A 26,463-nucleotide genomic window follows, 5' to 3' on the forward strand; every position below is an offset into this window, starting at 1 on the left:
TATGATTGGACTAAATCATACCTTCCGCCGTCGGAGACTAAAATGTGATTTGGCCAAATAATTGATTTGTTCAGAGATTCTGTGCTGTGATTGGGCCTACCACGCCTATTTTCTCACGTAGCAGCAGCATGCTGAAATGTAACCAATCAAATGGCTTGCTTGGGGGGCGTTGGGCGTGGCCTCAGCACGAGGGAAAACAACACAGGAAGGTTTTGACAGTGTCAGCGGGGCGGCTAACTGTTAGCTTCTCTCAGCGGCTGTTGTGGAGAAGAGTTGAGCATCATTAAAACTGCAAAAGGTAAAGTTCTGGTGCTTTAAACATGTATTTCTGAGTGATTTCTAACGTGCTCTTGTTGACGACTTATGCGTAGCTGTACTTTAATCCGGGGTTTGTGAGAAGCTTACTGTTAGCTACGCAGCCTCGCCGCTAAGCTACGTTTAGTTAGCTGCTGTCTTGTTGTGGTTGGGATTAACCGGGTTAATCGCACTTGTTGAATATTATATTTTAGCTGTGGAAAAAAATGCGTTGTCACACATGTTCTAGCGGCGTACTTAGATAGGGTTTAGTCAGGTTTTAAACTGCGTAACCCATGGAGGATGCGATACCAGCTTTCAGTAAGATGCTAACCTAGATTTAACACCATGTATGTTAATGACCATCCGGCAATAAATCATTTCTGTCTAATGGGTCTTTTTATACAGTGTTTATGTTACACAAATAACTGGTCTAAACCATACGAATTCACACAAATGCCTTGTCTTGCACCTAACAACTCTAACATTTCATTATTTGTCTCTTCATGCGCATACTGACATGAAATAGAATGCTCCTCATATTGCTTATATAAAGCATGGAAATAGTCTGTGGCCGTTGAGCTCAGCAGCTATCCATATTCATGACGAGACAGCTGTGGTCAGCCAAAAAATCCGGACATAGTTGCCACTTTGTCATGGCAGTAGCATGTCAAGGCTCATATAGAACCTTAATGTTGTTTTGCGTTGGAGATATGATCAGTGCATATACTGCACTGTTTTGGAAATGCTGATCCCTAGCCTTAATGTGCTTATCCTTGCAATAAAGATGGTAATAAAATCCACATAAAGACATGTTTTTTACGAGTTAATCTGGTGTCTACGTGTGTCATATAACAGCCCAGTGTCTTTGGAGAATTTAAAAAGAGGGAGGAAGACACACCTTAACTGGCAAATCAAATAACCTGCCAATATGTGTTTTTCTGAAAACAGCTTAGAACAGCAATATTCTGAATAAGGATTGAATTAAGCTTGCTTAGTGTCACAGCTACATAAATCAAAGTTCCTTGAAATAAATAGTTGAGATATGTGAAGTGACACAGAACACACGCATAAGTGCGGCACTTCAACGTAACAGTTTTGTATATTGCAGTAAGAACCTCAGACATAAGCTACTTTTCTGTATGGTCATTGGTGCCGTGCTTAATGTTCAGTGTTACAGAGTAAATGTGAATTTGCAATAAAAACTTTAACACCATCAGTTAAAGTTATGATGACGTAGTTCCAGTGAAGTCCAGACTGAATGAGAGAGGGGGATTGAACGTTGGCTGAAAACGCATTGGAAATTGGGACGGTCGCTCATCATCGGCGCTGGATCATTTGTATGTTATAAATCGTAAATGTGTTCCCCGTGTTTGCTGTAAGTGCTTGAAGTATTGAGTTGGAGAGTTGGACTGGCTGCAGTTTTCTCTGAGTAGGACTAACCGCCGAGAAGCAGCTCCGCCAGTTCGAGCAGCGCGGAGGAGGAGAAGGACGAAGCCTAAAGCAGGGTCTAGTTCTCGGGCTTTGAATATGTTTAAATTGGCCGAGTGCTGGTCTCCAGTACCTTCGAGCTCATGGTGAAGAGAAAGAAGATTGCGTCCGCTGCCGAAGAGCTGGAAAACGGGTAACGATATCCCCAGAAACGAACACTTTTCAGTTAAAGATAAACAGTAGTAGAGGTCGAATGCGGGAGCTTATTTCGCCCGTCGTCGTCTGTCGTTTGTGTGCTGGGCGCTAAAGTGCGGGGAAGCTTTTCGTCTTCAACGTCGGATTAAACAAAGCTAAAAAAGTCCAAACTCAAGTTCACACGGGGCCAAACGACAGTGGAAAGTGGACTGAGTCGAAATTGTGCAGTTTTGTTCAGTGGAAACGGCTATATTTTTCTTTCGACGCGGTTTTGTCGGGACGTTGTGAAGGGATTTGAAACAAACAGCGGCGGCCATGTTGAGATGTTGAGTTGGAGTGTCGCCTTTTCTAACTTGCTCGCGTCTTGTTTTTCTGCCTTTTTGAATCGCGAAACAGTGTAAAAACGCGTTTTGCTTATGTGTTGACAGCATGACAGTGAACAACGGAGCTTCCTCCGGAGCCGAGGGAGCGAGTAATGCGGCCCGCAAGCTCGACAACGGCGGCGAGGACGAGGAGAGCGCCTCGGAGCAGCAGCCAAGCACAAAGAGGAGAGACGCGGAGGAGGAAACGCTTCTCTCCGCTGTCGATCGGATCGGTCCGGCTCAATCATCCTCGTCCCCGAACCCGAGCCCCGGTCAAGATCAGCACCATTTCCTCCGTTCCAGCGTACGACCTCCGAGCAAGCGGCTGCGCAAAGAGCTTGCTGCCCCGGCCCTCAACGGCCACAGTGGGGCGAGAGCCAGAGGTAAGTCTCGCTCTTCAGGAGCACGAAACTTTATATTTTTCACTCTTATTTTTTTATTGGCGGGATCTTACCGAAGTAGACAGCAACAGTTGATGGAAAACTTAGACTTCTACTTCTTATGTTGACTTCTATGTGTTGTTGGCAGTAGTTTATAGAGGAGGGAACATCAGTTAATGGGAAAAGGGGAGCAGATTTAAAGCCAAAAGGATGCTGCTGCTTTCATTTGTCAGCAGCACACAGTTCCAAATCGCTGTTGTTCATAAATTACAGTATTTCAGCAATCCGTTTTAATCTGAGAAGACAGGTTTTTGGAGGGTTGATATCAGTCTCAAAGTTATGCTGTTGTACAACTATATTCACAAATCTGGTGCAGGTGAACAATTCGTTTTGAACTGGCTTTGAACCAGAGCTCTGCTCAGCTGCAGTGATTAAACACATGGGCTTGGATAGAGATGATAGGTTCTGATGATATCAGACTAAGGGCTTTTGGTGAAAGTATTAGATTGCAGTTTTTCCTAGCAGTTATGCAATTTAATTGCGACGTTTCTGTTAATTCAGCTTCAAACCTGTTTTCACAAAAGATCAGCACATCTACTTTAAGACCTGAGGCTTTTTGAGGCATTAATGCTGAAAGATGTGACAAGACCTCAGTTATTGTTCATCTAAATATTTTGATTTAATTTTTAAATAAAGACGTTAGCTGTTCAAACCAGTGGGTACTGACTCATAAAATAACTTTGGAATTGGATAGATGCTTAAATTTGCTGAATGTTTCCTTGTCATTTTGATACCGTTTCAATTAGATTTTTAAAAAAGGCATTTGTGAAAATTGTGAAAAATAGTATTTGTGAAGCTAGGTCATTGTGTAAAATAACTGCAATATTTAAAATTTGTTTTGTTTGTAACCCCATAGTTAAAAAGTTCTGATGTTGGTTCAGGTGAATTTAGTCCCAAATATTTTATACATTTTATAAATTATTGTTTATGCTATTAGCATTGACATTTTCAATGGGTATGACAGGGGCATCTTTTGCATATTAAGTTTGAAGTTGCAATACAAAGCTGAAGTTTAATTGATCTTTGATATTATTCAATATTTTCAAATGTGAGTTTTACACAGTCACAGAGATTGTGAACCGGCAGTTTGGCATTCAGAGCCCAAGGGGAAAAAATACATTTTCTTGTCGTTTTGATGTGAATAGGGCTTGGAGCTTTATAGAAAATAATAGCATTAAATGACATTCGCAATATTGGTAAGATATTCTCTCCAGATTATTCAGCCCTAGAGGAGTTTTTGTTGTGAATGTTAGTTTGTAGTACAATTGTGTGTGTTTGTGAGAGAGAGACACACACAGACACAGAGACAGAGATGATAGGGGGAATTAGTACTGTTGGCTTCTTTTTCTATCCACATGTTGTATTTGGGTCAACAATAGAAAACATTTTCATTGCCAAATATGTAACACCAGTGTTTCAGGGGGAGGCATAACCAGCTAGGAGTTCATTACATCAAATCTAATTATATATTGTTCTGGTGAGGATAGTGACTTGTTTAAGCTTTGGAAAAAAAAATCACATGCAATAACATTCAATCAATTAGAATCATACATGTATCAGGATTTATAAAAGCCTGTTGAGTAGGAGGGGTGTAACTGTACACAAGTCAAAGTTCCATTCACTCAGTTTTGCATTGGGCTTCTTTGGGTTTGGAATGGTTCTATGAGTGGGGGCAGTAGTAAATAGAGGGTAAAATATGACCATAGGATTCTTTTATTTAATTTGAACAGACCACTGTGAAAGTTGCAGTTTGTTCCATCTAGTGACATATAGTCACCCTGAGGTTGTTAAAGCTGAGTAGATTTTTCTTTTTCTTATTTTTTTTTTAAATACTTTTTAAATACTCTTTACATCCTTATTATTGCTCAGTACTCTGACAACATGAACAGAAAGATTATTTTTCTATATAGGCCACAAGACTGTAAAATCTGTCCAATAATTTAATTCAGTCAGAATTAAATGAAGGGCCGGCTTACCTGCCTGTCTGGAGATGCTGAAATTGTTCACTCTCCATAAGCATGCAAGCTGCAGGCATGCACAGAGACTCCATACATGCCAGAGAGAGAGAGGGAGAGAAAGAAAGAAATGAAAGACAGAGTAAGAGAAGGCTTTCTAAGAAAAAGAGGCTGAACGAAGTTGTTTTAGCATGCCAGAAAGAACATTAATCAGACATGGGGTAGGTAAATAATGTTTGAATGTAGTGCCTTGGGATCCTCAAAATTTGCTTGCTCTCTCTGTCACAAATATTGGTTTAAATGTTTTTGGGTGTATGAAGAGGAAGAACTTGAGGGACAAACACGTTCTCAGGAAATAAAAAGCTTGCTACAAGGGGCTACAATGGTTTCTTTCTTGATATGTGGCGCATGCACGATATGCTCTGTCCCAAATAGCACACTTCATGTTACATAGTGGGCTTCACAGATTATAAAATTAATACTGCTACATGCTGAGAAGGCACTGACTGTTTTTACATAGAGTGCACTTTTTGAGTGCACTCCCCAATATTTAATGACCTAGGTTGTGCACGTCTCAGTATGACTGTCTGTGTTGAACTGTGACCCTGTTCCGTGATGGTTTGATATGAATAGAGTAGTTAACTGCAGCAGGGAAGAATGAAACCGGAAATTTCCTACCAAATTTTGATTGTAGTCTATCTGTCTAGCTAGCTAGTTAGGAGCCTGACAAAGCTGCAAGAGCAAAATAATTAGTTGACATAAAATCAAAAACCTCTGTTATATAAAATTAATTTGTTATTAATTGAACCCTGCCCCCTGTACCATGACGGTTTGGTATGAATATAATAGTTAACACATGTTGGTTAAAGTTAGGACTTTTATCAGTTGGTGATGGCATTGGCAGATTTTAGAGAATATGGACAGACACGTGAGAATCAAGTTTTGGTATGTAGTGATATACGTAAATTAGTCAGTATGGAACAGTAATAGAGAAGCAGAAGAATAATCGTTTTAATGTAGTTGTAGATCTATTCTAATGTAGCTGTAGCAGGACTCTTCCTACTCGTCTGCAGCTTGTTCAAAATGCAGCAGCCTGTCTTCTCACCAGGACACAACCTAGGGAGCATATCACACCAGTTCTGGCCTCTCTTCATTGGCTGCCTGTGAGTTTTAGGACTGATTTTAAAATATTAGTGCTGACTTACCAGGCTTTACATAATGAGGGCCCAGCATACATCTCTGATGTCCTCTGCCCACTTGAGTGTGAGACCTTCAAGATCCTCTAACCAGGGGCTTCTGTTTCTTTTAGTAACTCTTGATTTTGGTTGTCGTTGAATTACTTTGTGTTTTTGGCTCTGTTGTTTCATTATTTTATTTATTTTTATAATTGTATATTTAATTATAGTATTTTTATTTTGTATTTAATTATGATATATTGTGAAGCACATTGTGTCTTGCTCTAGAAAAGTGCTATACAAATAAATATTTATTTACTTACACTTTTAAATTGATTTCAATATGTTGCTGAAAATTCTGATATTATAATGAAGTGTCTTATAAAATCTACACTTGCTAATCTGTCACGATTTTGCTGTACCATGAAAACATGTTTATCCACTGTTTTTAGTGGACACAGCAAACACAGCCAAAAATGAATTGTACTGTGAAGAAATTTATTCAGTTAAAAATAAGTTGATCCACTGCTGTCACAAGAAAATATTCTGGAATGAATGTTTGAAAATTAAGGCTGATTTCAGATGCTGCTGTGTGTCTCTGAGTGTATGTGTGTGTTTTAGCTATCAGACGGATACAGAGTTCTGTTTTTTTTTTTTCCCTTATTCTTCCCTCCCCCCCTTCTTTCCCCTTTTATTTTACTTTCTTTCTTATATAAATATGTTTTAGATTGGAATGACTTATAGGGTCCTGCAATCAAAAAAGGTTGAGGAATACTTGATAGTCTATTGTTTGTAGCAAGTGAAATCAGATTCAATTGAATCACTTCACCAACTAAATCCCCCATGTTTTGTCTATAGTAATTTCACTTTTGAGGCATGTAATTGTGGTTGTGGTGTGACTGTGTAAAGGGCTTTCATGTTTACAGTTCTCTTCTTGTGCCATTTCTCTGCTCTGCCCCAGGGGGTGATGCAGTCCCTGCAGTATCCACAACAGGTCACACAGGCACAGTTGGAGCCTCTGGTACTGCAGGGACCTCACGGTCGACTCCTAGGAACCAGGGACAGGTGGAGAAAGATGACGGGGGGAACCAAAAGCGTGCACGAAGACAGTGGGAATCCTGGAGTACTGAAGACAAGAACAGTTTTTTTGAAGGACTTTATGAGGTATTGTTTGTTTTGCTTAGATATTTGATAAAGTAATGTGCCTATTGTTCTTTTGTAACCCTTGAATTTTTAATTGTATGATATACTATGTTGTGACAAATGCATAACTGAAAATAGTACACACATATTTGGCAGGTCACTGTCCACCAGAGAAATTCTGACATTCCTTATTTGTAACCTTGTATGAACATTGGAAAGCTTTTTTTGGGCTTGAGAGAAGGTAGCGTGATTTGGTAGTAAGGACATTAATTTGGGCAAATTTTAAGGAATTTGAGTTATATTTATATGGTTATAATTTGACTTTATTTTTCTCTCTCACAGCATGGGAAGGACTTTGAGGCCATTCAGAATAACATTGCTCTGAAGTATAAGAAGAAAGGCAAGCCGACCAGTATGGTGAAGAACAAGGAGCAGGTTCGCCACTTCTATTACAGGACGTGGCACAAGATCTCCAAACACATTGATTTTAATAATGGTAAGATAGATTCAGGTTTCCTTAGATATTTAGATGTTATTTAAAAGAACGAGACAGTTTCTTGCATTTGTAATTGTTACCAATTTGTATCTCTTGTAGCTGAAGTTTAGGTTTTAATGCAGTATGTTTTTGGTAGTGATGCATGATTTTGAACTTGTGTACTGTGATACATCTTTGAAAAGATATTGTTCATGGTCATGCCACTTTTCTCCTATTGCTTTATACTTAGCATATTCACGTGTGCTGAAGAAGTCCTCCCAGGAACTTTATGGCCTGATATGCTATGCTGAGCTCAGGAAGAAGGTTGGAGGCTGTAAGTATTTGCTGGATTGCTGCATGAAATAAGATGGAACTTTTTTTTTCAATTGTTATAGCTTTTAAGCTACATGCTTATCTATTCTATACTTTGGTTTTCTGATTCTCTCAGTGATGGACGACAAGAATGTTGCCAGACTGAATGAGCTGATACAGCAGGGGTAAGTAGATGTATTTGTATGATTATGTTTGCATTAAACATAAGATTGAAAGCAATTTCAGTGTATTCAGATGGTGTTGCAGCTAAACGAACTTGCAATTTCAGTGTGTGTTTGTGGTTCCAGGGCCACCACGGTTCGCTCTAAAGGCAGGAACCTGAGGATCAAAGCCCCAATGTGTCGTGCACTTAAAAAAATCTGCGACCCAGATGGTATGTGTCTGTATATGTGATAGTAAATGTATGTATATTTGTGTAAGAAACAAAGCGAGATTTTGAGAGACAGTCATGGAATGGTTGTTTAGAGAAATGGAAAGTGGGTCTAATATTGGATGGGGACATAGTGGGTGTCTGTAGAGGCAGTGGCACCCCTCCAGTGTGTAGGTAGGGTGAGTGGTGTGTTTCTATGGTTACAGGCTGTGTGACTGATTGAAAAGTGGGATGAGATGCAGATTGAGGCCATGGACAATAAAGAGAAACATTGGCTTTATTAGTCTGTCCTTTTCTCTTTCCTGTTTTGTTTATTGCCCTTTCTGTTTCCTGTCTCAGGGGTAAGTGATGAGGAGGACCAGAAGCCAGTTCGATTGCCACTGAAGGTGGCTGTGGAGCTGCAGCCTCGAAGTAACCACTCTTGGACTAAGGTTCAGAGTCTGGCTCATAACCCACGTCTAAGGTGAGTCTCACCTGTCTTACATACAACTGTCAACTCCCTGACAAAACATAAAGAGGAAAAAAATTTGTTGACATAATGTTAATAAAACCACAGCCCCAAAGCTCTGTTTAATATAATTAATGTGTTAAGCCCTGTCATTACAGCCAGAGTGTCCTGCGGATATATATGAAAGTTTTATTAGAATTATCCCTGACAAAACTAACAACGTAAGAACACACATTATGCTTCTGGCCTAAGATTTTTGAGTTACCCCATGGCTCAACCTGGTTTAGGAAAGGAGGACGTGTCATTGTCTTATCTGAACGATATCCTTATGCATACGGGCTCTTTGGATATTTTTCCTACACATTTTTAGAGATGTGCTGCAGGCATTTGGTGCTAGGATTCATTCCATGCTTTTTCTTATATTTCTTTATAAAATACAACTTTCTTTTTTGGTGTGTTTAATGGGGGAGTCAGAGCTAACATGGTGGGAATATTATTATTTTCTTTTTCCTCAGGCACTTGGGATACCCTTTTAAAGACCATGTTTTCAGTCCTATTCTGCTATCATTTGTCTTTTAATGTTCATTAATTGATTACTATTGTCCCAGCATTTTTGTGCAACTTTAAGTGACTTGTAGTGCATTTCTCTAAACCCATGTCTTTTTTTTTTTTTTTTTTAAACCTAGATATTTATTCATTTATTTGTACACAACATTGACACCTGTTGTCTTTTATGTGATCTTTATAAATACAACCAACTTTATGCTCAAACAAGGTGACACAAACAAAGTTATTTGCATTTTAAATCAAGTGATGAAATGTTCCTTTGTATGATTTCTTTGCTTTGATTTCTTTGTTTTTTAGGATGGTTGTTGAGTTGCATAGGAAGGTGTCCAGTCTCATTGAGTTCCTGAAACAAAAATGGGCCATTCAGGATCAGCAAATTGTATCCTTTCCACATAGATGTTTGTTGTATCTTTGTGTGTGAGAGAAACTTAATTGTTTGGTGAACTGCAAAGTGTTATTAAGAACAAGTTAAAGGGTTCTTTTTGTGCATATTTTCAGTATTTGAAAACCATAAAATTTTCTAAGATGCATCTGATTCTACATGCCTGTTATGGTTTGTGCTCTTAACTCTAGTTTGTGTAGCTTAAGAGTCTGGCAGAGCGGGAGGCTCTAGAGGGTGTAGCCCCACCTGGCGAATCTGAGGATTTATATCTGTTTCCAGCAGAGAACAGCACCCTCATTGCTTTGCCAGGTGTTGCTCGTGTTGTACACTCAAAGGCCTCCTGTACAGTGCACTGGCAAGAGACAGGGCGTGGACGTCCAGGTGTGAGAGACCTGCCAGCTGCCCATATCTTGGGCATCCAGCCTGGCAGAGGAACTGGGAAATCAGCCAAGGGGGTCTCAGTTGGTGGAGACACAAAAAGAGTTGATGGACAACTATCTGATGCTGCTGAGAGCAGTATTACAACTACTGGGGCAGAGAACAATATAAACCCTGCCCAGAACACTAACACTCCTACTCCTGTTACTCCTTCTGCATCATCCTCCCCTTGCCCAACACAGGAAGGCAGCGGTGCAATGACTGTTGACCCAACAGGGCTATCACAGACTCAAACATGCTTTAGTGCTAAGGCTAAGGACACTCAAGTTATCCAAGGAGATTGCACTCCCACAGACCACAGCAAAGAGGAACCTGGACCAGGAGGTGGGGTTACAACTGATGTAGCCCCACCTCCTCCTGAGCCTACAGTGCGTGGTGATGAGGCAGCTGTGACTGGACGCTCTACTCAGCAGATTCGTGAGGAAGGCTGGAGCTCACAGGGCTCTGAGAATGTAACGTTGGCTGAACTCTACCTCATGCTAGGCAAGCCAGGGAAACTGCAGCTGGAATATGAATGGCAACCCAAGTCCCGTCCTCCAGTCCTGCCCACCAGTCAAAGCGTACTTCGCTGTCTCCTCAGGCTTGTCTCGTCAGAGGTCAATCCCAAACCCGTGAGTTGCATGGAACTCTTAACCTTGGCCTGAAAACTAGTTTATTAACAAAACAATTATGTGAGGTTTCTGTTTTTATTTTTATGTATTTATTTTTTTCTTCTCTGTGTGTTTTGCCTGTTTATGTTCTTTCTTATTCTGTCAGACCCCAGATGTGTGTTCAGTTGGGACATCTCCAGTGAAACCGGGGCAGGAGGAGCAGTCTCTGACCCCTCCAGGCAAGTCTCAAGCAGGAGGAACTCGCAGCCCCAGCTGCAGCCGTCAACAACATGCAGCACGCTCCAAAATTCTGCCCAGTGCACTCAGCACAGGTACATAACACACTCACTATTTTTAGCCTATATCATTGTTTTCAGGGAGTACTATATTGATTTTGAATGTAGTCTTATATAAAATAATGGTTCATAATTTACATAAGGTAAATTCAGTAACCGTTTCTCCACAGGTGGACGCAACCTTCCACGTTCCCTATTAGTTGGTGACAGTGACGGCGGTGTGTTTGCTGTTCCCACGACTCTTCCACCTAATAGCTCCCGGCACTTACGGATGTTTTCTCCCAATAAGGAAGCAGAGCTAGCCTTCCGCCAGCAGCTGGACTCGATCAGTGTAAGTGGGTGCCTAATTTAGAATTCATGGCAGTCGTAAATTAATTTAATACCAGCTTATGTCATACATATCACATTGGTATGAGTGGTATGGTAGGTAATGATTTTTAGTGGACACTGTGATTTTCAGAATCTCTCAGTTGTAATGCATCTAATACTACATGGCAGTTGTCTGATGCAAAGTGTTGGCAGCATTGTACAAACTACAAATGAGACTTCCACAAAACATGATCTTTCACCTGGAGAGATTTATAACAATGTGTACTTGATGACATCATCACAGTGCTTCAGAAATAATCATATTAAGTGTAGTTCATTTAAGGCATACTTTTATATTAATTATTTAACATTACTGTTATTTGTAATTATTTTAACATTAGTGTATTTGTCTCTTCAGTCAGATATTTTCCTACCCAAGCAAAGAAAAGTCGGCAGAGGGCGTCCACTGAGGAAGCCACTTGTTGTGCAGGTGAGACAAGCAAAATATGGACGGATGTTAAAGGCTGGGGTGAAAAGTTCAGGGAGCAGCTGTGTCCTAGTGTTTAGAGAAGCGTGCTTGTGACTCGAAGGTCACCAGTTTGATCCCCACAACCAGCAGCACCAAACCTCCAAAATGCCCCCTGAGTGCCAAGGGGGGTTGCCCACTTTCCTTGTGGGGGGGGGGGTGTGGGGGGGGTGTTCTCTGCAATAGATGGATAAATGCGGAGGACAAATTTCATTGCACAGTGATCATAAAGCATGACTTCAGACATTTCACACGATGGAATAATTGGTTATTTGTCTATTTCATTGTTTAATAATCTTTGCTGTCACTGTTGATTATGGCTAAAGTCTTGGCTTGCATAACATTGACAATTAAGAAATAAAGTCTGTTTTTCCCTGCAGAGAACGTTGCTGCCTCGAACAGCAGGAGACACTTCCCAGCATGTGTGCTCCTTCTCCATTCTCTCCAATTCTTCAGCCACTGGTAGGATACTTGTGGAACCCATTTCAGCTGTTTATCTTGTAATGAACTGTAAATATTGAGTACAAATCGTTTTTGCATTCAGTTTTCATTGCCTATTCTTTTGTAATATTTTAGGCACTGGTTCTTTCCGGCCAATCCAAGCTCGGCTACCAACAACACGTCCTCTTCCCCTTAAAGCCACATCCACTACAATAAATCCTGGTTCTACCAGTCAGCTGTCCAGTAAGTTTACAGTAAAATCAGTTCTTCTACCAATGTAGTCGAAGCATTTATTCTTCTGCTGTTCTTTACACTTGATAGTAAAATCTTTGTTTGTTTTTGTTATTCAGGTGCAATTGACCTGGCAGCAAAGTCCGCAGGCATTATTCCAGGAAGCCCCTGTCCAGAACTGGAGAGTCCTGCTTTAGAGTCAAGCCTCAAAGAACCTGAGGAATCTACACCACCTTTGCCTGCTGCACCTGAACCTGGCATGCTCCAGCAGGAGCCTGAGGTAAAAGACAAAAAATATACTCCTACATACTTAAAAATGATGGTTCTTCAAGGGTCAATTAGTAAAGAAAATGGTTCTATATAGAACCCTAAACACTTAAAGAACCTTTTGCATGATTAAAGGGTTCTTTGCATCGTGAAAGTGTTCCTCAAATTAATAGAGAATGTGCTATAGATGGTTCTATATAGCACCTTTTAGAACAGGGTTCTATATGGCACAAGAAATGGTTCCTTTATTGTAACAAGCTTGACATCATAACAATAGAGGAACTGTTTTTGGTGCAACATAGAACACTTTTTTAAAAGGTGCTATAATAGAACCATTTGTAGCACAGAACCCTTTAATCATTCAAAAGTTTCTTCAAGTGTTCAGGGTTCTATATAGAATCACTTTCTTTACTAAAGAACCATATATTTTTTAAATGTGTACATACCTGTGTTCAGCTGTGAGAAATAAGTTTCTGTACTTGTATGTCTGTACTCAAAGTTGCAAGCATACAATACACATATATGCATGTACTAGAAATGAATAGACCCAGATCTATGCTTTAGTATTGACCAACACAATTAACTTTCTATATATCCTCTTTTTCTTCCTTTCTTGCCTCCTTTGTTAGGGGTCCTTGCAAAATGGTGTTTCTCCACCATCTCCAGGAAGTGGTGACTCCCTTTTGGCACCTCCCAGTGTTGCTTCCCTATTGGACATTTCTCTACCTGGTCCTCCAGATGAATCCCTCCCACCTGGAGATCCTCACACTCATATCAGTGACTCCATTATTGAACTTGCGATCAATTCCGCTCACTTTGGTAAGTGTGAGAGAATGTGCTACTGAAGGAGTATTAAAATCACAAGTGGAATTTAGTACATCAAACAGTAAATATAAGTAATTGGCACCTTGGTTGTCACAGTTGATGTATAGGCAAAGATAAGCTGGACACATCAGTAACACTCTCAAACTCAACGGGTCTCTGTGCTGCATTAGTTTTGTGAGGTGATGTGATTCAGCTGGTGTAGCATAGCTTCTGGTTAGTGTTTTTTTTTTTCCCACATTTTTATTTTTTTTCCTTAGGTGATGGATCATCTCTTTCTCCTCCAAAACTCAATGGAAGTGACCGGTCAAAACTCATTTCTTCACCCAGTGATAGCCCTGCCCATAGCTGGATCCCATCTCCTACACATGACCCCCAGTGGTACCCAAGTGACTCCAGTGACTCGACACTGGGTTGTCTGCTCTGTGAGTACTGCTAGTTACTGAAGTACTTTAAAGTCTAAACTTGCAGACAGTGAACTTGTATTTGTGGCCTCACAACTGCTAACAGTGACACTACAGTATAATAGTCTGATGCTATTAACTGTCTAACGTAGCAAGAACCGCTTGTCTTGTTAATAAAAGGCCACTTGACCTGCAAAAATATGACCGATTACAGGCAGATTTGCAGGCACTAAAGGATATGTGCACAAAACAAAAAGTTAGTTTGAAAAGGCATGTAACGTTTTTATCTCCATATTTTACGATATTATACTAAGATAGGGTTAAAGTTTTTTTGAGATGTATAACAGCTGCAGCATAGTTCTCAACTAATGACTCTTCCAAGGGTTTATTCAAATCTCTACACTAACGTACCAGATCGATCTAATCAAAGAGATCAGGGAAATGTTCACATCAAGCCAAATATATTTTGTTAAGGTTGGAACAAAACTTTGTAGTGTGGCTACAGGAATCTCAAGGGAAAAATGGAATTCAACATTTACACACATTCATGAACTGATCAGTGATCTGCCTGTTTTTCCTCATTGCAGCAAGCCTGGTGTCCCCTGATAAGACTCGTAGGCCAGTCCTCCCCCCTGTGGAGCCCTCCAGTGGTACAGCATTGCTTGGCCCCAGCCTGTTGGACAGCAACTCCCATGACTCTTTTCAGGCCCGAGGCCTTACTGATGTAGTTGAGGTAAGATATTGTCGCAGCTGTTTATTATTATTATTATTATTATTATGACTATTCTCAATAAAATTGAGACTACACTAAAGGCCATCCCCAACTCCAATATAAGCAAAAATTGAAAATGATTACATTAAAGGCCTAGCAAAGTACAGTGGAACCTCTACTAACGAACGCCTATACTAATGAACTTTCTAACGAACCCGAGCTGGCGGCTGGAAATGGCCACTGACCCTAATTTGCGAGTCTCCCAGCGCGCCCAGACATCGAAATTCGTGCTAAGTTAAGCCGTATCTACGCTTCGTCTCCCCACATTCACCCGCCTACTCTCCGTTATTCCACCCACCCCCACCTCCCGTCATACAGCCAGTGCCTGTGTTACTCCTCCAGCCAGTTGTCACGTCTTCAAGGTAGCGATATGTAACCACTTAAAACTTTTTTTATTACTGTTACCACTGTATTTCTTTTTTTATTTTTAGTAATGCTACTTGTTTTTTTTTTTTTTTTTCCTAATTTGAGAGTTTTGTAAACATATATCAGTGCAAAAAGGGTGACTTTTGGGGTGGGCTGGAACGCATTAATTGCTTTTCCATCATTTTAAATGGGGAAAATTGACTCGAGAAACGAACTTTTCCACTTACGAACCGCGTCACAGAACGGATCAAGTTCATAGGTAGAGGTTCCACTGTATCTGTATCTCCAGGGATAAAAATTTAAGTATTTAGTTGTGGGATAGGCTAAGCAGTTACACTGTCATTTACTTACTTTATCCACTGGGGTGCACCAGTTCGCCTTAAAGGATATGGAGACATACAAGGCTTAAAGGAAGAGTTAAAAGGTTTGATGGAGCACATTTGGGTTTGGGTGTAGGACTTGGAAAAACTGGCCTTCTCTCTTGATTGCAGATTATAGGAATGTGTACCTAGTGTTATTTTTTTATTCTTTGTGTGAAACTGGGATGAAATTCACACAATTTTAAAGAACCTGAACTCTGATACTACTGTGTTGGCCAAACCGTCCAGGACCCTGTTGGTGTCTTTACCTGCAGTGCCATCTATTCTAGCTTCATACATGCTGACCAACAGGTCATACATATGCTTAGGTTATGGACTTTGGTCGAGTAGTACAGTTTTTCTTGGAGCCCTAGATGAGCATGGCAAAAACGTTGTGCTTTGTTAACACTAATATTTCTGAATAGACTACAGTTAGTAAATGACCAAAGAGGATTTGAAGACATTTGTCAAGAGTCAAGAGAGTTTTATTGTCAATTCTACATATGTACAGGAAATACAAGGATTGAAATTACTTTACTCTCCTCTCCAAGATGCAGTAACATTTAACAAAAAATAGACTAAATTCAACTAAGCTAAGTATATAAATATATGAAAGTGAAACAGAAGACAAGTAGGACATACAATACCAGCAGCTCACTGATAGACATAAATGAGACAATGGGACACTGACTGAAGACAATAACCTGATTTGGAGGTAGGATAATGGATGTACAAGGCAGTGTAAACAATAGTGCAAAAAAAATTGTAATAGAAGGAGGTAGGATACTGGATGTACAAGGCAGAGTAGACAATAGTGCAAGATAATCGTATAACAACTAAATAAAGTGAACAAGTGAATTTGCAAGTTTAAGTTAGAACAGAAATTTTTGGACATGAAAAATATGCCATGCCTTGGTCTATATGGTCTGATAAATATTTCAAGCTCTGGTGTTTATAATTTTGATTTATGTATTGTATACATGTATACATTTGGCAGATGGATACTCAGCTTGCGTGCATGATGAGTGAGAGCAGCGTTGACTACATTGCACGCTTCAATGACCTTGCCCAAGAATTATCCATCTCTGAGCCAAGCCTGCCACCTCCAGGGGTCTGAGATGAAGAGGATGAAGAGTTCCGTCCTTACCTCAAGCCTGCCACTTAAAGGAGTTTGATGTGCTTGGACAGAGCTTCACACTATCAGTACCAGAAAGGCAACTGTGTGGGAAGAATCACAGTGCTACAGAAGAATAACTGTTTCAGTCACCTTGTTGAAAGTGCAATAAAGACTGCCATGATCCTCAAAAGCTTTCAGGATCGTGTGTGTGTGTGTGTGTGTGGCCCTTAGTTTTATGGCTGTGGTCTCGAGAACAACGCTCTGGACACTTTTTTTAAATCAATTCGTTTACAAAGCAACCTCGTGTACAGGAAACAATGACCCGCCATATCTGAACAAATATTGCCTCCTGTAGATCTGTTTCTTTTCTCTTGTCTGTCTGCCAGTTTTTTGTGTGCAAGTGTATTTGTGTGTGCGTTGCACATGCATGTGTCTGTGTAAAGAGCCAAGGATGCTTTTTTTCTGTTTTTGTCCTAGTGGGTTTGTTCCTTTTTTACGGATAATATAGATCTGTCCCTGATTATCCTACGCAAAATCATGAAAAAGCCATAAGTGTGCGTGTGTATGAGTGTATATACCATACACATCCTACATGTACAGTCTGTTACCATTTTTAACACTGGCTTCCGAGTCTGATTGGCTTTATCTTATTTAATCTTGATTATATGAAGACACTGCTAAGAAGGGTTTCTTATTTATTATGCAAGACCTAATTGGAAATTATACCAACACTAAAATATTTGCATATTTTTAATTGTATTTAGAACTAAATCTATTGAGATGTTACCCCAAGGCTCCTTATGGTTATAAAATAACTGAATGCCCTTAGGTTTGATGGTTAGTACTCAACACTAAGTTGTTATTGTGTACTTTAGAAGCCAGTAATTGGATGTTTGAATGGTTTTTGAAACCCTATATTGTGGCCTCTCTCTGTTTGTCTCAGATTGAACGTGTAAAGTTTCTGATGTAAATAGATAATAACAGATTCCAGTATTCACTGCGCTTTTGTATAACATACTGTAAATTATTTGGATTATTTATTAATTTACATGTTGCAACAGCTTTTTTTTTTTTAATGAACTTCTAAGGCTTCACCCTCCTGCTGTTTTAAATATCCCTGCATTTGTAAAAAGGGGTTTTGCTTTACCATGTTAAAAAAAAGTGTGTACCAAACCTGGTTCTCGCTGTCTTTCCTATTGGGTCAGTGGGTTGTACTCAGACTCAATTTATATAAAGGCACAGGCAATGCAATTTCTTGGCAGTTCTTTTTTCTGCTTGTTAAAAGTCTGTATTAGAATGTGTCAAAAAGTACAATGCAAGGTAAGAGCCTGAACAGAATGAAGTAGTAAAAGAACACAAAGTGGAATCTCTTCTGTTCAAGTATCAGTGATATCCTGCGCACGTTGTTTTCTATAGTCAGTGGTGTTAAACATTTTATTTTTATCGTATTAAAGGCTAAGCACCACTTAATGGACCTTCGTGAATATTTCAGATTATTTTAGTTACTGACATATATAAGTATGAATTAAAATGAAAATAGCACATGCTTAATTTGCTTTAAAACTGACAATTTTATTAAATTGACGGAAAAAACCCGAGCTCGCTACGGAAATTCTTGAACGCAGCCGTGACGTCACTGGTGGACAACAGCTGAACAAAGGCGCGGTAAAACACCGTTATGAAAGTATCTAGCTAACTAAATAACAAACATTATTCATGACAATAGCCTAGCAATAAGCTAAACTCAAATTTAGAGGTACCGTTATTCTTGTAAATGTGATCGAATCGAACTCGAATTCATCCGACACTATAAACCTCCGTAATGCAGCTACGTAGCCGAGTATAATCTGAGACACCGAGTTTAGCAAGTCAAGCTAACGTTAACTAACACCAACTAAAACAGGCGAAGTGAGTGTCCTTACCCTGTTTACCTCCATGTTACAGAGGCTCTTGAACACCTTTCGTTGGTGTCCTTACATGCCCATATTGTTGGAAAAGCGCCAGTGAAATGAGCACTACTGGATACTTTGGGATCTTTGGGCCATTTGTACACAGATGTCCCACTGTATATTGGATTATTGCAGCCAAAAACAACACACCTTTTCGTCATTTTGCATTAAATTAAGTGCAACTTCTAGAGTGGTTGTCCACCATCTACGTCACAGGTAAGACGCCTATTAGAGTTTCCGAACACCGTTGGGGGTTTCTTAATAATTCCTTGAATTATTAAGAAATAACTATAAGAAAAAAACAGTTTTCTGACTATCAATAAACACAAGTTAGGAACTCAAATTCCACTGTATTTATTTGTTTGACAGTTTCATATAGCTGGTGCTTAGCCTTTACTGGTTAGTAACGCAGTGGTCCTACAACCATTTTTCACTTTTTACTCTTACTATGTTTGATACTGAGGGTCTGTGACGGAATGGCCCGCCCTCGTGATTCTGATTGGTCAATGGGGGTCCTGTGCGCTTGTGTCATTTCCCTGTTAGTACACATGGCTCTAAGCTTCCTGGAAGGAACGTTTGTGTCCAGTGATGTACGAGGGTAAACCCAGATCTGAAGGAAAGAGCGAGGTATAAACGGCTCACATAAGCTGTTTCTACAAGGTAAACCATCTCCTACATCTACAATCTGCTGTTCCCTGACTACAGGTTTCAGAATATATTCTGATATATTATTGTGGGGTCAGAGTACTTAGCGACACACTTGTGCCTCGCGTTTGATCCGGTTAGTGGGTGTAAGGAGCGCGCAGTTAAACGATCAATGTCGAATTAAAAATGTCTTGCTGCTGCTTATGTATAAATCATGTAGGTCGTAAACATTGAATTCTCACAGTAAACCAAATTTATTAAGTGCGCTCCTAACTTGTAGAAGCCACAGTGTTATGAGCTGTTTAGTGTACTATATAGCGAGGAGGGAGCTATTTGAATTCGAGCCGTTATGTGTAAGAACTGTCCACCATGTTAAGTGTCACATAGTGGTCAGTGGTTATTATGATTACGTTTGCACATTGTGGATACTGTGATTCAAAATATACAACTAGACATGGCACACGTGATAGTGCTGTACAGAGTATACCAATGGTAAACACTCCTTTAATGATGTTGCTGATGAGGATTTAATTTTGTTCAGAAGTTAATGATTTGTATTGTACTTTTCATTTGGATATGAACTGTCTCGCAACCCAAATTTTACAAAATAGCATATACAGCATTGAACATCCCCATTAGCAGTGCATTTATGCCCTGTCACAATTCTTGCTCTAAGCCGATTGTCCTCCGTGAAGTTGAAATTTTAATGTTTGAAATTGATGTTGTTGTGGTGTAAGCAGAAGGGACAAAGGTCTGGTCGTTTAAGGCCTCTGAGGGATGAGAGCAGAATTGGGACACTCCTCTAGTGTAGTATTACCAAAAAATATTATATATACCGCGATGCACCCACAGAAGAAAATATGGAATGCAGTTGGTTTTTCAGATTTACTTTCTGTTTAAAGGAACACTAGGCAGTAATTTACCTTAAAATTACAGTTTCAAAATGTGATGCTTTACTGATGTGTAACAGGGAAAAGAAAACTACACTGTGTATTTTTTTGGAGGACAGAAGACCATGCCAAATGGTATCTTGTGTTTCTTTAATGGTAGGGTGACCAGACGTCCTCTTTTACCCGGACATGTCCTCTTTTTTAGACTTAAAAAATGTCCGGGCAGAATTTTGTTTTTCTAGAGTTTACATAGAATTTCGAGAAGCGTTTCATTCACAAACTAGTCCCACCCTCCTCTACTTCCATTAGTTCCCTTGAGTGAGAAGGGTGCGTGGTGAAGTAGCCTAGAATCTTCTGATTGGACGGTCTCGGACGAGACATCCTCTTTTTCACCATCTCAGATCTGGTCACCCTATTTAATGGAACTATACAAAGTTCAAAGGTCGTGTGGATACTGATACAAAGCTAACTCTCAACCTGATGGAGAATGACCTGTAAACCTGTCAAAACCCCAAAACTACCACACACACAGATTTAAGTGTATGCGGCTTAAATTCCGTGGTGAAGTGAGTATATAATATACACACTATACCAATCATACTGAAAGTACACTACTGTCATGTAATGCTAATAGTGGCATTCCATTTTTGAAATGGCTACTATTTAGTACTGTAGTATTTTGTTTGAGACGTAAAATAAGGTGCACTCAGATTCATGTGAAGCTGCTCGAGAGAATCCCATTTCATTACTATCAAGTGATCATCTGTGTCCACAGTGGGTTCACCTTAAAGCAGCTGAACTGAATTAAAAAAGGCACAAGGTTTTCTCACTTGTTTCTACCACCACCATAATGCGTTTATTCATGGGAGCGATTCACAAAGCAGGATTTTGAATGAAGTGCTGGAAGAGTCCCATTGGACACAGTGAGCTTTTGGCTTAAGTTATACAGCTTAGTTGTGAAATCCTGCTTTGTGAAATACCCCCTGATGGCCAGTATGTCAGTATGTTAGTGTGAGCCAGTTGGGGGAGGTGGAAATAAGTAGTAAAAGAAGGTTAGAGTACATTATGTTAATGTGCTGATGCTGAAGGTGTGGATAATGTGGGTATTTACGATGTGCATGTGTTTTTGTGCATGTGCAGGAGAATGGAGCGCATCACAGGGGCAGGGGTGGGGACGCTTGCTGTAGGTGCAGTTGGGCTGCTGATTTTATTGAGATTGATCATGAAAACGAGGGGCAGACAGATTCTCCAGGACAAAGTTGTGGTCATCACTGGAGCCAGTTCTGGTTTGGGGAAAGGTAATTCACACATATACAAACTAACCAGCTACTATATTTAAAAAGCTTTGTTGGGTGAAGTGTTATTATTATTATTATTATTATCTTTAAACATAGTGTCAGTCCTTCCAGTGAACATATTAAAGGAAACTGTCACCAATATTTTACAGAGTTGTAAATGTTCACAGTGGTGGTCATAGGAACCAGACATCAAAAATGGTTTCAAATATTGTCTAATAGTATTTTGTTTTACAAATGTACAGTTTTACCAATACCACCGTGAAAAACTAGACCTGCATGTACAGACACTCATGGACAATTTTATTCATTAAGTTTCTATGTCTTTAATAAAAACATGCAGTGCATTTGAAGCATGCATGTCCTACATGGTTCCTATTATTGTCACTGACCCTACATTTCTCCACAGTGAATCATTTCACATCAGTCCACTGTGAATGACTGTTTGCCTCTGATTGACTGAAAAATTGAGATATTTTGCAAATCTGGTGCAATTCCCTTGTACAGTAAACATGACGTATGTTTCTCCAGAATGTGCTCGAACCTTTCATGCTGCAGGGGCAAGGCTTATCTTGTGTGGAAGAGACCAGAAGAGACTGCAGGAGGTTGTTCAGGAGTTAAGAGCTGCAACAGATGGTCAGAAGAAGGTACACATACACACACAAACATTATGACCACCTACTATTTTATACACTCACTGTCCTTTCTCCCAGCTCCACAGACCGAACAGGAGCACTTTGTAGTTCTGCAGCTTCTGATTGTAGTTCAGTTGTTGTTGTGTATACTTTTTGCCCCCTTTCACTGTTCTTTGATTGTCAGGACCACAATAGAGCTGTAACACATATGATGGCGTGTTAGTGTGTTATGCTGGTACGAGTGAATCAGACAGAGCATTGCTGCTGGTATCCACTCACTGTCCACTCTATAAGACATGCTTACCTCATTTGTAAAATCATATACAGTAGCTCATCTTTTGCTGCATAGTTGTGTTAATCATACTCTACCTATTAATCAGTGGGCACAGGATGCTGCCCACTGGAAGCCCCTTGATCCGTCTTTGTTCGTGGACTATTCTCAGTGCAGTAGTGACTCTGAGGGGTTTAAAATCTCCGGAACACTCATACCAGCACAATACACACTAATAATACCTGCTCTCTGGTCGTCATTTGGGGGGTCCTGAGCATTGAAAAACAGGTGGAAAAGGGGCAAACATTGTATGCACAGCAACATATTGATTGCAGTGTTTAATTTTAGAACTACAAAGTGCTCCTATATGGTCAGAGGAGCTGAGAGAAATGACAGTGAATGTCAAAACAAGGAGGTGGTCATAATGTTATGTTGGATTAGTTTATATGTACATACTACCATGTACTATGCACCAATCCATTTTCTTATTGGTCTAGTTGTATAGTTATTGTGTTTGAATGTATATTAATCCTAACCTGTCCCTAATAAAGTTCTCTGAATGCCCTTTAAAACAGAGTGAAATTAAATGATATAATTCAGGGTAATAGTATTGCTCATAACTGTGAGGGTCTTTGTATTTTTGGTCAGACTTATACACCCTGCACAGTGACCTTTGACCTCGCGGAAACAGACACAGTTACCAGGGCAGCAGTGGAGATTCTGAAGTGCCATGGTCATGTGGATGTCCTCATAAACAATGCAGGTATTAGTTACCGTGGCAACATCCTGGACACCCATGTCTCTGTGCAGAGGGATGTTATGGAGACCAACTACTTTGGCCCCGTTGCCCTGACTCAAGGTAACAGCTGTAATTCAAATAAATATTTGTACATCTGCATGAATGGGTACATCATAGTTATAGCATTGTAGCTCTGCAGTACAATAGCCAAGTGTTTAGGTTTTATATCATTGATGTCCAAAGAAAAACACGTATGTCTAAATTGACAAAAATTGAGATATATGTTTTTCTTTGGAGAGTGACGATATTTAGTTTAAAAGGGGGCAGTGTAACAGGTAAAATCTTTCTCTCTCTTTAGCCATTCTTCCCGCAATGGTGGAAAGACGCAGTGGACACATAGTAGCAATCAGCAGTGTTCAGGGAAAGATTGCCATCCCTAATAGATCTGCTTGTGAGTATTTAAAGATCATTTATATCTGGGGGAGACATGCATTAACCTGTGGATGGACAGATAAATAAGTTGGTTATTCTAGAGAAGATATTTTGAATTCTGCTGGTGTGATGTGTCTTGTGCTGTTTGCAGATTAAACTTTTCTATCAGATCAAAAGTGGTCTGTTACAACACTATGAATCACCTTGTTCTTTTACAATCTTGTGCAGTACTGAGAGAAGTGTGATCTTTGCAGTCAGTGCAGACTTCAGCAAAACACACAAGTTATCTGTCTGGATCTGAAAAAATCCAGCATTTGTGGTATTAATGCAATTTGTATTGTGTTTAGATGCGGCATCCAAACACGCCACACAGGCCTATTTTGACTGTCTTCGAGCAGAGGTGGAACGATTTGGTTTACAGGTGTCAGTCATCAGTCCTGGATACATTAGGACTAACCTGTCAGTCAACGCTGTCACTGGAGATGGATCCAAATATGGAGGTGAGACTAGTCACCTTTTCAAATATGTTCATGCAGCTTGTACCATGAGAATCTACAGAAAATGTAGATACAATAAAACCCCAATAAGCCCATACCTGCTCTTCATAAGTGAGTAAATGAAGATACAGTATATAAAAAAAGTGATCATTTTCATTAATTTTACTATACGGTACACATCGTGACACTTTCTCACTCACTCACATACACACACACAGTGTAAATACAGATTTAAACACCTTAGCCATACAAGTCCCAAGACTGCAAAATAGAACAACTAGCTTTTCGACCTCTGAGAGGATAGGAAGGTCCTCACTCTGCCGGATCACTCAGTGATGCTAGCCAATGTGGGTGTCTGTTGACAAACATAATAGAGGGCAGATAATGTTCTCCCCCTAACATGTTGAGCTGTCCTGTGGCATTGTGTCAACAACAGTTCACAAGAAGTGGAGGCTGTCTTCTCATGACTTGAAGGAAGCATGTTCTAGTATTTACCCTTCGGGCTTGGTAGCATCATATGATGAGGGGAGTACTAGCTAACGGCTGGAATTATTAAATTGGGGAGAAATTTGAGTACAAACCAATGTCTCCAGATACAATTATGTACAGGAGGTCCTCGGGTTACGTCAGTCCCGAGTTACGATGTTTCGTGGTTACGACACATCTCCCATTTACTGTATAAAGCCTTGTTTTGACTTAAGTGGTTTTGCGTCGTAGACGTCGTAACGTGAATTGCGTGTTTGGTGTGCGCGGCGGAAGAATACACGGTTACGCGGCTAGGGACCGAGGAAGATAGGTGTTAGGAAAGGACAAGTGCTTACAGTATGTTATTTACGTACAGTATGTACGTATGTTCCAACTTACACCGAAAATCGGTTTACGACGCGACATAGGAACAGAACAACGTTGTAAGTCGAGGACCCCCTGTACATCCCAAGTCTTTCTATAAAACACTAAACTCAGTTCAATTGAGGTCACTTATTTGGTTTGTAATAAATTATGAAAATGATAGAAAAGCATTTTTAGTGATAGCTGATCACAGTAATTGTGTATTATTTTTAGAAGACTCTGAAGTTTTGCTTTTAACTCTTTAATGTACTGCTTATTTAACTTTCTCAGTAATGGACAAGACCACAGAGTCTGGATGGGATCCAGCGGAGGTGGCTCAAGCCGTCCTGAAAGCTGTCTGTTACAGACAGAAAGACGTACTCTTGGCTGGCCCTCTGCCCACTCTGGCCGTCTACCTCCGCACCCTCTGGCCTTCTGCCTTTTTTAGAGTCATGGCCTCTCGCGCCAAGAAAGAACAGAGGATAAAACAACAGTAAATCAACCACAGCTATTCAAGTTTGACTCAAACAGAGGGAGTTTCCTTCTGTGAAATTGAACAGATTGTGTTGTGTGTGTAACGGGCATGTGATAACATGATTGATAAAGGTGTTTTGTTTTTATTGTATGATTTTTATTTTATTTTTTTTCATTGGTTTAAATAACTTCATAGAAGCTGCAGCATATCTATGAGAAATCCCTAGTAATAAGGAATGTCATATTTGAAAAACAAAACTATGGAATGACTTTTTCAGCATTACCTCCTAACTTGATGTTCTTGAACCTTTAATGTTTTATCTTTTGTTCAGCATTTAATTTATCTCATCCTTGTAACAAATGTTCAAAACATTTTGTAAAATTAAAATGATAGTCCAACACCAAATATAATTTTTCTTCTTTCCATTAATGTAGTTGATATCTCTAGACCTGCATGAGAGAATACGGTTTGTTTGTTTTTAAGCAACTACTCACTAACGATTCCAAGCAAGTTGAGTAGGGACGTGTAAACCTTGCACTGTGCTGAGTCAACACCATGAAATGCAGACCTCTAGCACAAACCTTGTAAAATCTCCAAGCAGTGATCGCATGTTTTTCTCTTATTTGCATTTGTTTTTAAAGGCAGCTTTTAAAACATACACCCCCCCAAAAAAACACCAGTACAATGTTACTGCCACCATTGTGGTTTTCAAATGTTCCAGGAGTAGTTTTACAACATCACCAGCTATATTTCGTGGGGGTAACGGAAAAGCAACCAGGGAATAAAGCATATCAAGCCTAGGTACCATGCAATGGAAAAATTCCAAATTATAGCTTCCATTCTTCGAAATATGTGTCCATTTTTCAAAGTAATCTGCAGGGAAATGTTTTTTAATTTTCTAAAACAAATTTCAGTCTTAGAATTGATAATAGCACCACACCTATCCAGTCTTTGAGTGTCCCTTCTATTAGCCCGGTAGTTACAGTGCAAAACAAATCAAGCATCGAACACCAAATGCTAGGCTGACTACATTTACACTAAACATAATTTCTTCTCAAAAAGGTGGCTTTAATGTAAGATACAATTACTGATGGTTAGTTGATATTCCGAAACAAATTAAAAGGACATCCAGAAGGAGTGATTCCATTCATAAAGTGAAACTTGTTCATTATACTCATTCATTACACACAGACTGATATAGTTCAAGTGTTTATTTCTTTTAATTTGATGATTATAACTGACAACTAATGAAAACCCCATATTCAGTTTCTCAGAAAATTTGAATATTACTAAAGACCA

At 39.7% G+C, this 26,463-nt stretch overlaps 2 protein-coding genes across 5 annotated transcripts; both read left to right on the forward strand.

Annotated features, from left to right (window-relative positions):
- Positions 1-167: 167 nt before the first annotated feature.
- cramp1 (cramped chromatin regulator homolog 1) lies at positions 168-17,773 on the forward strand. 4 transcript variants are annotated; one of them, XM_066642863.1, is made up of 21 exons: positions 1,645-1,918; positions 2,349-2,665; positions 6,814-7,016; positions 7,338-7,491; positions 7,721-7,804; positions 7,919-7,967; positions 8,091-8,176; positions 8,513-8,636; positions 9,486-9,567; positions 9,771-10,320; positions 10,360-10,619; positions 10,765-10,930; positions 11,065-11,225; positions 11,622-11,693; positions 12,110-12,191; positions 12,306-12,413; positions 12,521-12,681; positions 13,298-13,487; positions 13,751-13,915; positions 14,482-14,627; positions 16,389-17,773. In XM_066642863.1, exons 1-21 carry the CDS (start codon positions 1,869-1,871, stop codon positions 16,506-16,508), a joined length of 3,330 nt encoding a protein of 1,109 aa, XP_066498960.1. In that variant the 5' UTR covers positions 1,645-1,868; the 3' UTR covers positions 16,509-17,773. The 4 variants fall into 4 exon arrangements, with proteins under 4 accessions (XP_066498961.1, XP_066498962.1, XP_066498960.1 ...); XM_066642864.1 differs by lacking the exon at positions 1,645-1,918 and adding an exon at positions 168-298 and having other exon boundaries at positions 9,771-10,619; positions 16,389-17,772; XM_066642865.1 differs by lacking the exon at positions 1,645-1,918 and adding an exon at positions 1,540-1,634 and having other exon boundaries at positions 9,771-10,619; positions 16,389-17,772.
- Positions 17,774-18,969: 1,196 nt separating this feature from the next.
- On the forward strand, positions 18,970-25,578 carry dhrs7b (dehydrogenase/reductase (SDR family) member 7B). The gene is made up of 7 exons (XM_066642655.1): positions 18,970-19,117; positions 21,133-21,290; positions 21,819-21,934; positions 22,842-23,052; positions 23,291-23,383; positions 23,712-23,864; positions 24,981-25,578. The coding sequence occupies exons 2-7, from the start codon at positions 21,137-21,139 to the stop codon at positions 25,184-25,186; spliced, it is 933 nt and encodes a 310-aa protein (XP_066498752.1). The 5' UTR covers positions 18,970-19,117; positions 21,133-21,136; the 3' UTR covers positions 25,187-25,578.
- The last annotated feature ends 885 nt before the right edge of the window (positions 25,579-26,463 follow it).

This window comes from Hoplias malabaricus, chromosome 13 (assembly GCF_029633855.1).
Source record: "Hoplias malabaricus isolate fHopMal1 chromosome 13, fHopMal1.hap1, whole genome shotgun sequence".
Taxonomy (NCBI): domain Eukaryota; kingdom Metazoa; phylum Chordata; class Actinopteri; order Characiformes; family Erythrinidae; genus Hoplias; species Hoplias malabaricus.

Bases quoted from the DNA above. Each gene is read 5' to 3' on its own strand.
- dhrs7b (XM_066642655.1), top strand. From the start codon at position 21,137: ATGGAGCGCATCACAGGGGCAGGGGTGGGGACGCTTGCTGTAGGTGCA. The intron at 21,291-21,818 runs GTAATTCACACA...ATGTTTCTCCAG, and splicing joins CAGTTCTGGTTTGGGGAAAG to AATGTGCTCGAACCTTTCAT. The intron at 23,384-23,711 runs GTGAGTATTTAA...TATTGTGTTTAG, and splicing joins CATCCCTAATAGATCTGCTT to ATGCGGCATCCAAACACGCC.
- cramp1 (XM_066642862.1), top strand. From the start codon at position 1,869: ATGGTGAAGAGAAAGAAGATTGCGTCCGCTGCCGAAGAGCTGGAAAAC. The intron at 7,805-7,918 runs GTAAGTATTTGC...TGATTCTCTCAG, and splicing joins CAGGAAGAAGGTTGGAGGCT to TGATGGACGACAAGAATGTT. The intron at 8,637-9,485 runs GTGAGTCTCACC...TTTGTTTTTTAG, and splicing joins GCTCATAACCCACGTCTAAG to GATGGTTGTTGAGTTGCATA.